The 13489-nt window shown below is 38.8% G+C and overlaps 1 protein-coding gene across 1 annotated transcript in view; it reads left to right on the top strand.

Moving 5' to 3' along the window:
- The window catches only part of MEP1A (meprin A subunit alpha), a 33732-nt gene that overhangs the window by 8215 nt on the left and 12028 nt on the right, over nt 1-13489 (top strand). The window contains exons 6-7 of the mRNA XM_057700309.1: nt 6508-6625; nt 9271-9446. Coding sequence (XP_057556292.1) covers nt 6508-6625; nt 9271-9446 — 294 coding nt within the window. The remainder of the gene's footprint in view (nt 1-6507; nt 6626-9270; nt 9447-13489) is intronic.

The raw sequence follows: 13489 nt of genomic DNA, 5'->3' as shown, positions 1-13489 counted from the left end.
CTTTTCATCTTGCTTATAGTTTCCTTTGCTGTGCAGAAGCTTTGAAGTTTCATTAGGTCCCACTTAATTATTTTTGTTTTTATTTCCATTACTCTAGGGGGTGGATCAAAAAAGATCTTGCTGTTATTTACGTCGAAGAGTGTTCTTCCTATGTTTTCCTTGAGGAGTTTTATAGTGTCTGGCCTTACATTTAGGTCTTTAATCCATTTGGAGTGTATTTTTGTGTATGGTGTTAAGGAGTGTTCTAATTTCATTTTTTTGCATGTAGCTGTCCAGTTTTCCCAGCACCACTTATTGAAGAGGCTACCTTTTCTCCATTGTATATCCTTGGCTCCTTTGTCATAGATTAGTTGACCATAGTTTATCTCTGAGCTTTCTATCCTGTTCCATTGATCTATATTTCTGTTTTTGTGCCAGTATCATACTGTCTTGATCACTGTAGCCTTGTAGTATAGCCTGAAGTCCGGAAGCCTGATTACACCAACTCCGTCTTTCCTTCTCAAGATTGCTTTGGCTATTTGGGGTCTTTTGCGTTTCCATACAAATCATAGAATTTCTTGTTCTAGTTCTGTGAAAAATGCCGTTAGTAATTTGGTGGGGATTGCATTGAATCTGTAAATTGCTTTGGGTAGTACAGTCATTTTCACAATGTTGATTCTTCCAATCCAAGAACATGGTATGTCCCTCCATCTGTTTGTGTCATGTTTGATTTCTTTCATTAGTGTCTTATAGTTTTCTGAGTACAGGTCTTTTACCTCCTTGGTTAGGTTTATTCCTAGGTATTTTTTTCTTTTTGTTGCAATCGTGAATGGGATTGTTTCCTTTATTTCTCTATCTGATCTTTCATTGTTAGTGTGTAGAAATGCAAGAGATTTCTGTGTGTTAATTTTGTATTCTGCAACTTTACCAAATTCAGTGATTAGCTCAAGCAGTTTTCTGGTGGCATCTTTAGGATTTTCTATGTATAATAACATGTCATCTGCGAACAGTGACAGTTTTACTTCTTCTTTTCCAATTTGGATTCCTTTTATTTCTTTTTCTTCTCTGATTGCTGTGGCAAGGACTTCCAAAACTATGTTGAATACTAGTGGTGAGAGTGGACATCCTTGTCTTCTTCCTGATCTTAGAGGGAATGCTTTCAGTGTTCACCAATGAGAATGATGTTTGCTGAGGGTTTGTCATATATGGCCTTTATTATGTTGAGGTAGGTTCCTCTATGCCCGCCTTCTGGAGAGTTTTTATCATAAATGGATGTTGAATTTTGTCAAAAGCTTTTTCTGCATCTATTGAGATGATCATGTGGTTTTTTCCTTCACTTTATTAATACGGTATATCACATTGATTGATTTGTGTATATTGAAGAATCCTTTCATTCCAGGGATAAACCCCACTTGATCATGGTGTATGATCCTTTTAATGTGTTGTTGGATTCTGTTGGCTAGTATTTTGCTGAGGATTTTTGCATCTAAATTCATCAGTGATATTGGTCTGTAATTTTCTTTTTTTGTAGTATCTTTGTCTGGTTTTAGTATCAGGGTGATGGTGGCCTCATAAAATGAATTTGGGAGTGGTCCTTCCTCTGCAATGTTTTGGAAGAGCTTGAGAAGGTTAGGTGTTAGCTCTTCTCTAAATGTTTGATAAAATTCACCTGTGAATCCATCTGGTCCTGGACTTTTGTTGGTTGGGAGGTTTTTAATCACAGTTTCAGTTTCATTACTTGTGATTGGTCTGTTCATATTTTCTATTTCTTCCTGATTCAGTCTTGAAAGATTATACCTTTCTAAGAACCTGTCCATTTCATCCAGGTTGTCCATTTTATTGGCATACAGTTGCTTGTAGTAGTCTCTTATGGTGCTTTTTATTTCTGCAGGGTGTCTGTTGTAACTTCTCCTGTTTCATTTCTAATTTTATTGATTTGAGTCCTCTCCCTCTTTTTCTTGATGAGTCTTGCTAGAGGTTTATAAATTTTATATATCTTCTCAAAGAACCAGCTTTTAGTTTTATTGATTTTTGCTATTGTTTTCTTTGTTTCTATTTCATTTATTTCTACTCTGATCTTTATGATTTCTCTCCATCTATTAACTTTGGGTTTTGTTTGTTCTTCTTTCTCTAGTTTCTTTATGTGTAAGCTTAGATTGTTTATTTGGGATTTTTCTTGTTTCTTGAGGTAGGATTGTATTGATATAAACTTCCCTCTTAGAACTGCTTTTGCTGCATCCTGTAGGTTTTGGATTGTTGTGTTTTCATTGTCATTTGTCTCTAGATATTTTTTGATTTCCTCTTTGATTTCTTCAGTGATCTCCTTGTTATTTAGTAGTGTATTGTTTAGCCTCCATGTGTTTGTGTTCTTTACAGCTCTTTTCCTATAATTGATTTCTAATCTCATAGTGTTGTGGTCAGAAAAGTTGCTTGATACAGTTTCAATTTTCTTAAATTTACCAATGCTTGATTTGTGACCCAGAATGTGATCTATCCTGGAGAATGTTCCATATACACTTGAGAATAACATATAATCTGCTGTTTTTGGATGTAATGTCCTGTATATATCTATTAAATCAAGCTGGTTTATTATGCCACTTAAAGCTTGTGTTTCCTTAGTAATTTTCTGTGTGGATGATCTGTCCATTGGTGTAAGTGGGGTGTTAAAGTCTCCCACTATTATTGTGTTACTGTCTATTTCCTCTTATATAGTTGTTAGCATTTGTCTTGTGTATTGAGGTGGCCCTATATTGGGTGCATATATATTTATAATTGTTATCTCTTCTTCTTGGATTGATCCCTCAATCTTTATGTAGTGTCCTTTCTTGTCTCTTGTAACATTTCTTATTTTAAAGCCTATTTTGTCTGATATGAATATTGCTACTCCAGCTTTCTTGGATATCCATTTGCATGAAATATCTTTTTCTATCCCCTCACTTTCAGTTTGTGTGTGTCCCTAGGTCTGAAGTGGGTCTCTTGGAGACAGCATATATATGGGTCTTGTTTTTGTATCCATTCAGCCAGTCTGTGTCTTTTGGTTGGGGCATTTAGTCCATTTACATTCAAGGTAATTATTGATGTGCATGTTCCTATTACCATTTTCTTAATTGTTTCATTTTTGTTTTTGTTTTTGTTTTTGTAGGTCCTTTTCTTCTCTTATGTTTCCCACTTAGAGAAGTTCCTTTAGCAATTGTTGTAGGGCTGGTTTGGTGGTGCTGAATTCTCTTAGCTGTTGCTTATCTGTAAAGCTTTTGATTTCTCCATCGAATCTGAATAAGATCCTTGCTGGGTAGAGTATTCTTGGTTGTGGGTTCTTCCCTTTCATCACTTGAAATATATCATGCCACTCCCTTCTGGCTTGCAGAGTTTCTGCTGAGAAATCAGCTGTTACCCTTATGGGAATTCCCTTTTATGTTATTTCTCATTTTTCCCTTGTTGCTTTTGATAACTTTTCTCTGTCTTTAATTTTTGTCAGTTTGACTACTATATGTCTTGGCATGTTTCTCCTTGGGTTTATCCTGCCTGGGACTCTCTGCACTTCCTGGACTTGGGTAGCTATTTCCTTTCCCATGTTAGGGAAGTTTTCAACTATAATCTCTTCCAATATTTTCTCAGGTCCTTTCTCTCTCTCTTCTCCTTCTGGGACCCCTATAATGCGAATGTTGGTGCGTTTAACATTGCCCCAGAGGTCTCTTAGGCTGTCTTCAGTTCTTTTCATTCTTTTTTCTTTATTCTTTTCTGCATCAGTGATTATCACCATTCTGTCTTCCAGGTCACTTATTTGCCCTTCTGCCTCAGTTAATCTGCTATTGGTTCCTTCTAGTGTATTTTTCATTTCAGTTATTGTGTTGCGTATCTCTGTTTGTTTGCTCTTTAATTCTTCTAGGTCTTTGGTAAACTTTTCTTGCAACTTTTCCATCTTTGCATCCAGTCTTTTTTCAAAGTCTTGGATCATCTTCACTATCATTATTCTGAATTCTTTTTCTGTAAGGGTGCCTACCTCCTCTTCCTTTAGTTGTTTTTCTGGGGTTTTAGTTTGTCCCTTCATCTGGTACAAAATCTTTTGCCTTTTCATTTTCTCTGTCTTTCTGTGGCTGTGGTTTTCAGTTCCACAGGAGGAAATACTGCTGATACTGCTTGATACTGCTGTCTGCCCTCTTGTGGAGAAAGCTATCTAGGAGGCTTGTGGGTGCTTCCTGATGCGAGGGACTGATGGTGGGTAGGGCTAGGTGAGCAGAGCTCAGTAAGACTTGAATCCGATTTGCTGGGTGGAGCTCAGTAAAACTTTAATCTGCTTGTCTGCCAGTGGGTGGGGCTGTGTTCGCACCTGGTTGGTTGTTTGACCTGAGGCTACCCAGTACTGGAGCTTACAGGCTCTTTGGTGGGGCTAATGGCAGACTCCGGGAGGGTTCATGCCAATGAGCACTTCCCACAACCCCTGCTGCCAGTGCCCCTGTCTCCTTGGTGAGCCACAGCTGCCCCCCACCTCAGCAGGCAACCCTCCAACACCAGCAGGTAGGTCTGGTTCAGTCTCCTATGGGGTCACTGCTCCTTCCCCCTGGGTTCTGGTGAGCACACTATTTTTTGTGTGCCCTCCGAGAGCGGAGTCTCTGTTTCCCCCAGTCCTGTGGAGATCCTGCAATCAAATCCCACTGACTTTCAAAGTCTGATTCTCTGGAGATTTCTCCTCCTGTTGCTGGACTCCCATGTTGGGAAGCCTGACGTGGGGCACAGAACCCTCACTTTAGTGGGTGGACTTCTGCTGTATAACTGTTCTCCAGTTTGTGAGTCACCCACCCAGCATTTATGGGATTTTATTTTAACACGATTGTGCCCCTCCTACCGTCTCATTGCAGCTTCTCCTTTGTATCTGGATGTGGGGTGTCTTTTTTGGTGAGTTCCAGTGTCTTTCTGTCAATGATTGTTCAGCAGTTAGTTGTAATTCCGGTGCTCTTGCAAGAGGGAGTGAGCGCATGTCCTCCTACTCCGCCATCTTGATCCTCTCTATTGTATTGTTGATTTTTAAATCTTCGTTTTCCTAATACAATTTTTCTTTTGAATGATGTCAGGACAGTTTTTACAAAATTATTACAGAGTTTCTCAATTCTCCTTTTACAACCTATGCAGATGTAGGAAAGGCAGAAGAGATGTGATTTTTAAAACAACCACTCTCAGTATTTCCACCATGTGGCTTGAAGATAACAAAAGCAACACAACCTTAGGAAAGATTATAATCAAATTTTTAATTGTAATCAAACTTTTTTTCTTATACTTTTATGACAACCAAGCTATCTTTGGTACATATCTTCAAATTATTGATGTTACTCAGTGAGAATAGGTCAAAGTTGGTGAAAATTCTCCAGTAGTTGTAATTCACGCTCTTGCTGTTGTTGTGTGTGTTGTTTCCTCAAAGAAATTACTGATTATTCCAATGACTTTCTTTCACAACCTTAGTATGATTTTATGACATCTGAGTGGTGGAGTCTCCAACTCTGTAGTTTATTAAATAAGGGCCAAAAGATGTGAGATAAGTTCATTGTAAAGTGCCAAGAATTATAAACTCTTTGAAAGAATGCCTGAAATCAAATGTGCACAAATATAATTTAATTTTATAGAATTTAGCTTAATTTTTAACTTAGAGATCTACCTCCAACGAGTTGATGGGATTAAAAACCACACACACACACACACACACACACACAGAATAAGAAACAATCTCCTTTCCTCTGGAGTATCTTTCTCCCCCACCCCATCCTTGTCTTATGCAAAACCAAGTTATGTGCACATGCAGGTTAGGCAAAAGGAATGACATTTGACCTTTGGTCATTGATCCACAGAGATTACTAATAGGCATCTACTATTCTTGCCCCTTCAGGTCCATAAGGCTTCTGCTGCTTTGATTCCAAACTTGGATTACAGAAATCTTTTCTAAGACATCTGCAGAGCTGCCTGTCTAGCACTGCTGTCTCTCGGGGTCCTACAGGGAAGCAGCATAAATATTGCATGTACTTCTTATACTTTTGGAACCCACAAATCTCTCTAAGCTCTGCTCTCTTCCTCCAGCAAGAGGGATGTCTTTTTAGATTGGGGACAGGAACTGCATTCTCAACTGCTTCTCTCTAAGGTACTTTACCTGTTTATCCAAGAGACAGAAGTGGCTTGAATCACTTTCTGTCTTCTGTTCTGCCATGTGGCTCGCCTGAGGAAATGCACTCAGAATATCTGCTTAAATGGGGGAAAAGGAAAGGGAGAAGGTGGGGAAGTTATTTCATGATTTTGCTCAGCCACAGATACATAAGTGTATTCTTATTTTGTAGATATATACACATTATGTATTTAATATATGCACTTAGTGTTTGTATCCACAAATAATTTGTCAGTTTTCATTTTCAAGAAATCTAGTATCAAAAATCTATCATGGATCCTGGTGGGTTTCATGAGGTGGAAAATGATTTTCTATGTTTCTAGGTTATACGTATTATCTAAGATCTAGATAAGTTTTATTGATAATTTTATTGATTTCTGCAGAGCTCAATGCCAAAGGAGCCATTCTCTATGCCTTTGAAATGTTCCGCCTCAAGTCCTGTGTGGATTTCAAGCCCTATGAAGGAGAGAGCTCATACATCATCTTTCAGAAGTTTAGCGGGTTAGTACAAAATTTTACAGAGTGTGAAATCCATGTGTCCTCTGATTTATAAAAAGTGACACATCTCTTTCTTTCTTTTTTTAAAATTTTATTTATTGATTTATTATTTTTTGGGGGTACACCAAGTTCAATCATCTGTTTTTATACACATATCCCCATATTTCCTCCTTCCCGACACATCTCTTTCAAAGGCTAAAATAAGAAATTGGAAAGAAACTAAAAGCAAAATCAAATCTTTCACTGTGAATCTTTTAAAGTGGCATCACATTTTTAAAGTGCTCTGTAGAGAGTGAATTGTTTGGATACCTCTGGCAACCAGGGAGACTCATCTCAATTCTTTTCCTGGGTTGAGGTCATGTTTTAAATTACAGTCTTCTTTTTAGAAAAGTCAGATTTATTAAAGTATAATTTACATCCTTTTGATGGCATTGTTTTATTTTTTTTGGCCGTATATTTATTTATTTGTTTGCTGCATTGGGTCTTTGATGCTGCACAGAGGCTTTCTCTAGTTGCAGCAAGTGGGGGGCTACCCTTCATTGTGGTGCACGGGCTCCTCATTGTCGTGGCTTTTGTTGCAGACCATGGGCTCTAGGCATGTGGGCTTCAGTAGTTGTGGCACACAGGCTCAATAGTTGTGGCACACGGGCTTAGTTGCTCTGCAGCATGTGGGATCTTCCTGGAGCAGGGCTCCAACCCATGTTCCCTGCATTGACAGGCAGATTCTTAACCACTGCACCACCTAGAAAGTCCCTGACCTACACTTTTGCTGAGAAAAATTATTTTCAAAATGGATAAATATTTTTTTTAGAAAGTATCCATTTTGAAGTTGTCAAAGAGCTTTTCAAGCAGCAAGAACTTGGAACTTGAGAGGCCAAGCTCCCTGAGACAAGGGAAAGTCAACTAAGTGAACTCAACATTCTTCAAGCTACTTTCCCCCCTGGGGCATTTGCCTATTCCATTTATTTATTTATCCTCAGAGGCAGAGAAACCAACAGTTCTCACTGTGGGATGACAAAAACTGGAGTTCAGGGCTGCCAAAGCAGCTTGAGGATCAAGGTTTGTAAGCAAAGAGAGGCACAGAAGAGTGAGCGATCTTCCCTTGAGGCATGTGCCAAATTCTTTTTTTTTCCTTTTTTTTAAAATCGAGATACAATTTTCAAAAAACATTATATGATGGCACTTTTACATCATAGTACTCTCATGACTGGACCTCTTTAAAAACTTCTAGACTTAGATTTGCTTTTCAGAGTTACTTATTTCTAAGAAGAAATAAATGATATTTCTAAGAAGAAATAAGTGATATGTCAAGAAAGAAGACCTTTGTCTTCAGTGGTGTTTATGTCAACCAGTTTGAGCAAGATGAAGTTGGGAAGCAAGGCCACCATCTGCCATGACTATGGAGGTCTGTGTCTTTAAGACCCACCTGGCGTTATCTCTTCACACTGCAGTTCCCGTCATGGCCTCTAGGTGTTGCCTGGATTTGGTTGTCTAGTTCTGAAGGTGGGGATTTTGTTAATCATGGATGGATAACAGATATAAAGAAGGAAGTTAGCACATGCTTTAGCTTCTTAAGAGAAGAGTCTTAGATCTCACAAGGTGTACGCTTGGCAGGTAGAAATGGTGCAGTAATAACAAGTGAATAGTTCTAATATGCTATGGTGAGTGCTATGGGCTATAGGAGAATGGAAGCAGGACCTCTAACATAATGTGAAGCTGAGTGTCAGAGAGATGAAGACGGGAGAAGGATGTAGAGGCAGAGGAGAGGGAAGGACAAATGGGGGTGGGAAGAGAGGTATAACGTGAATCTGGGGGACTCTGACTGCCTGTGGTTGGGAGATGTCTCTATTACATTTAAGTTAGGGGAGAGGAAAAGGGAGGAAGAAGGTCCAGGGAAGGGACTAGCCCAAAGTGCCCCAAACCCTTCAGGATCCTGGTCCTCTGAAGCTGAAGGTTAAGAGCTGGGATTTTTCAGAAAGACAAGGTCAAAGATTCACAGAGTGGTGGAGTTTCGGTATTTTGCAACTTACACCTTTCTTTTGGGGAGGTATGTTTAAAAAAAAAAGATAGGTAATAAATATTTCCTCTGGATTGTGGATATTTTGCAGAGTAAACTCTAAATTGGTAATAAAATGCTACTGTCAGGTAAGGTGATCATGGTGATGTTTGCACAACTCAGTACATTTACTAAAGACCATTGAACTGTACACTTCAGATTGGTGAATTTTACATATATAAATTATACCTTAATAAAGTTGCTAGAAAATAACTAAGATCCATCTCTGAGTAGCAATCAAGCCCATTAGCATTTGAATGTATATAATGTTAGCAGTCTTAGGAAAAGAATGGCAGATAATTGAATGCGATTGTCACCAAGGAACTCACAACTCATTGGTAGAATTTAAAACTGTTGGCAAATCTCTTATTCTGTTGAGCATTGGTTAGAGTAGAGATACATATTCCTCAGCTTAAAGTAGATGAGGAGACAATTTGTGTAAACTTCTGGTTTGCTAGTAGAGGTGGAAAATCAGACTTATGAGCAAAGACAAAAATAATTGGGAAAAAGAGGGAAAGACCCAGTGCAACCAAATAAAGAAATAAAATGAAAAAAAGAATTGTCTAGAAGAAAATCTTTCTTCTCTTTAAAGGTGCTGGTCTGAGGTTGGCAACCAACACGTGGGACAGAACCTCTCCATCGGCCAGGGATGCGACTATAAGGCCATTGTTGAACACGAGATCCTGCATGCTCTGGGGTTTTATCACGAGCAGTCAAGGACGGACCGGGATGATTATGTGAACATCTGGTGGGATGAAATTCTTCCAGGTGTGTATAAACCCAAGGTGGTTGGGTGGGATTAGCTATTATCTTTATCACTTGTTCAGACCAACCCTGGGATGACCAGGCTAAACCTCTGTGTGAGTGGGAACTTCAGCTTCTCCAGAAGGAACACAGAATATGACTTCTATGGGCTGTGCTCACCTGATCACAACTGATCCCAGATAAGGGTCTCAGGGAAAGCTGAATGGTGGTTAACTAAACGTGGGGTTAACTGATAATCGGAAGCTCTTGCTTTGTTTTAGCGTTTTTGTTGAAAATCTATCTAAAATTCTATTTTCCTGTCTTAGTGAGTAAAATGAATTAGGTCTCTGAGGATGTCAGGGTCCTTTTTCTGCATGTGAAATCTTGTGCAGCTCTAGAAAACTACATGAGGTTTAGTTGACTGTGTGATTATCTTAAGACATACTTTAGAATTTTTTGGTGCTTTACCAAATCGATAGGTGTTTAAAAACAAAACAACAGCTACGATTGCCATATATACATTACTAATAAGAAAAAAAATATCAAATTGTACACTTTAAATACGTGCAGTTTTTTGTATGTCAATTATATCTCAATAAAAGTTCTTAAAAAAATGAATAAAAAACAACTACAGCAAAAAACAAAACAAAACCACCTTTTATCTGAAATTGCACTCCCAATTGTGTTAATTCTAGCTAATAGTTTGAGTGCTGATTAATCAAAATGTATGTCTTTCCTTTCTCCTTTCTAAGTACCTCTTTCCTTCTGCCTCCAGCCCATACCTTGCAAAGGATAACACAGTTTTATTTCACATATTATTATGCAGTTATTCTAACAATTCTGATGTTCTTTAGTTTTGTTAGATTTCCTTTGATACTACCTACCTAACTTTCATTGTTTGAGACAACTGAGCAGAGTGCTTTTGAGTACAAGAAAACATTATTATCAAACAGTTTCTCAGTGGGTGGGGGAAAAAATCCCATGCTGTGTTTCTGAAAACACCTTGGTTTGTTTTTTTTAAGGATTTTTTGGTTTTAAAGTCTTTATTGAATTTGTTACAATTTTGCTTCTGTTTTACTATTTGTTTTTTTGGCAGCAAGGCACGTGGGATCTTGAGGCATGTAGGATCTTAGCTTCCCAACCAGGGATTGAACCCTTGCCCCCTGCATTGGAAGCCGAAGTCTTAACCACTGGGCAACCAGGGAAGTCCCAACACCTTGTTTTTAATTAGAAATTAATTTGGGAAGTGGAAAAGCATTATTTTTGACATTGATAGCTTCATGAAACTTCAATTTATTAGAAGTGCCTCAACTATGACCACACATGGTTTTCAAGAAGCAAATCATTGACTTGTAATTATCTGTTTCATTTAGATCCCAATTTCACATATGACTTCACAGATTGCACTACATCTGTAATAATTTTAGGGACTTGGAAGAACTGGCCATACTTTAAAATTAAATATCAATCCTCAAAAGACTTCTGCCAGCACTAGCTCCTTTCGGAGTCAGCTGTATCAGTGGATCTCACAGGAGGCAGGGGTATGGATGGCTAAACCTATCAAAATCACCTATGGGGTTTCTCAATCTGCCTCCCTCCTGGCACCTCCTATTCTGATATTTCATGAATGTGGAGTATTAGTGGGAGGAGGGGAAACTATGTGGTCTGTAAAAGCCTAATCTGTTACCAGGATTGGACCCACAAATACACTCCCACCCATCCTACCATTCAACCACTGAGCTAGAGGCCAAGTAGTATTCTTCTTTGCACCCAGTCCAGTCTAGAGAAGATCTAGAGAGTATCCACCCAGGTATGAAATAATGGATCGAACACAATATATTTGTCTCCCAGGGATAATCGCCTTATATTTGGGTCTGTGTAGAGGGTACAGGAGAGTGCAGGTCACAGGCCAAAGGACCGAATCTCTCTTTGCGAGGCTCAGGGCACTATTAGATGTTGTCTGTGTGTGCTAGAGACCTGAATTTCTTACTTTCTCTTTTATATACTTAGCTGTGCTGAAAATGACATGAGGAAGCAGAAAACATTCGCATTTTTAAGTTTTGAAGAACACAGTGCTCAGTGCTTTTAGGATGGTTTTAGTCCATAAGAGGTCCCCTTTCTCCGAGGGAGCCCGCACACTTGCCGGGATAATTTGCAGATGTGCTCAGCTCTGCGTTGAGTGTGGATGATTCACCATGTTTGCTCACCTCTGGTCTGTGTGTTTATCAGGTGTAATTCCATATATCTAAATTGCCTGCAATCACTGGAGAACTCTTCTCAAATGAGACATCAAATCCAATTAGGATCATAAGCAAGGGCAGTATTATTGCTCGGGGTAATTTATGACCTTCATTGCATCTCATCTTCCGTTGATGGCAATCTTATTATTTAACCCAGGAAGATACTCTACTGGCAATACAGTTCTCTCCCCAAATCCATCTCTGTTTTCTGGATCTGTTTCCTTTTATTAAGGCAAACACTTCTGAGGTCTAACAGGGATCTACAAACTATAGCCTGTGGCCTGGCCATATCTGTTTTCTTTTGTAAATAAAGCTTTATGGGAACACAGCTATGCCCATTTATTTACGTATTGCCTATGGCTGTTTTGTGCTATAACAGCAGAGTTGAGTGGTTGTGACAGACCACACAGCTTGCAAAGCCAAAAGCATTTTCTATCCGACTTTTTACACAAAAGGTGTAAACCACATGACCTCTGGTTTACAAGATCACTTCTTCATGAAGCTCTCAGCTGTGAGTTACATGAAGGCAGGACCATGCTTTTCCTATTCACTGCCAGGGGCTACCACCCACCTAGCACAGCTCCCAGTAAATAGTAGGCAAGACAAAAATGTGTTGAATTAAATTTTAAAATGTATTAAAAACATTTCTTTGGTAAAGCATTCTAATAAGTATCCTTGACTAATAAAGAATAAAATGATCTCTTCTAGCCTGATGATTTTATTGCAAGTTAAGGAAAAGCAGCCAGTGAATTAAAAGTGCCTTGCTTAAGACACCACTGAGAGTCACCAGGAGATCCCAGACCCACGCCCCAGTCCTCACACGGCCTTGATGCTTTTTATAATTTTACCCCCTTAATGGCCATCCTAGGACCACGAGTTCTGGAAGGAATAACTTTCCTTCTTCCCTGTTTGGGTCATTTGTTTCCTGCTGTTCTGTCCCACCTTTGAAAATGCTTTGATCCCTCTCAGGTTAAGTCCCCATAAAATCCTTGTGAGTTGGGAGGATGAAACATCAATGTTCTCATTCTATAGTTAAAACAAGGTTTTGATCCAAGAGTTCATGGGCTTTTCCAAAAGCACTTGGGGACCACCCGCCAGGCTATACCACACTTCTCCAATCTTGAGTGTACCTGCGTTGATGTCTTTGAAAGGTGGTCACATTTTCTTCTAATTATTAAAAACAGTTGGATGGGAAGCTAGGAAGGGAGAAGGAGATGATGAAGTTGGGAAGTTATGGCGGGGAGAGCTATGAGTATTCTCATTCCGTTTTTCTATCACTCCCTAAGAAGGGAATTAAAAATCTGTGAAATTCCCATTACTGCCGCTGAATCAGTAAATTCCTGATGGCTGCTGGATTTTAAAAGAGAATCAGAGTGGGATCTCATTTCAGCATTTCACATTGCACTGCATATTCTCTCACTTGTGCTAATCTCATTAAAAATATTTTCCTTTTCTATTTTGAAAGAAAAGTCAGTTTTCTTCCTATTTTATTTTTCTCATCATTGGGCAATTTCTGGAACAGGAAAATGTGAGCCTTGATTGACAGGATGCCACTTTCTTGACAGGTGTTAACCTTTCCCTCTGCCCCTCGAATTTCTTTTTCCTAACTTACTGGAGATGGGTTAGGTATAGCTCTTGGTGGATGAGGTATTTGGCTGTTGGTGAGATTAATCAATCCTGAATATTTTCCTGAATTCAAAAGTTCCTTTCCCTGCCATTAGGAATACCTGCCTCCACTTTGATATTTTCTCTTCTTTTCTTAAATCTTTATACATACTTACACACATATTTCTTTATATGTATAAAAATGAATATTTGATTTAAATA

The sequence above is a fragment of the Hippopotamus amphibius genome, chromosome 11 (assembly GCF_030028045.1).
Source record: "Hippopotamus amphibius kiboko isolate mHipAmp2 chromosome 11, mHipAmp2.hap2, whole genome shotgun sequence".
Taxonomy (NCBI): Eukaryota; Metazoa; Chordata; class Mammalia; order Artiodactyla; family Hippopotamidae; genus Hippopotamus; species Hippopotamus amphibius.
The sequence above is the reverse complement of the archived record's forward strand: the minus strand, read 5'-3'. Positions and strand labels throughout refer to the sequence as shown.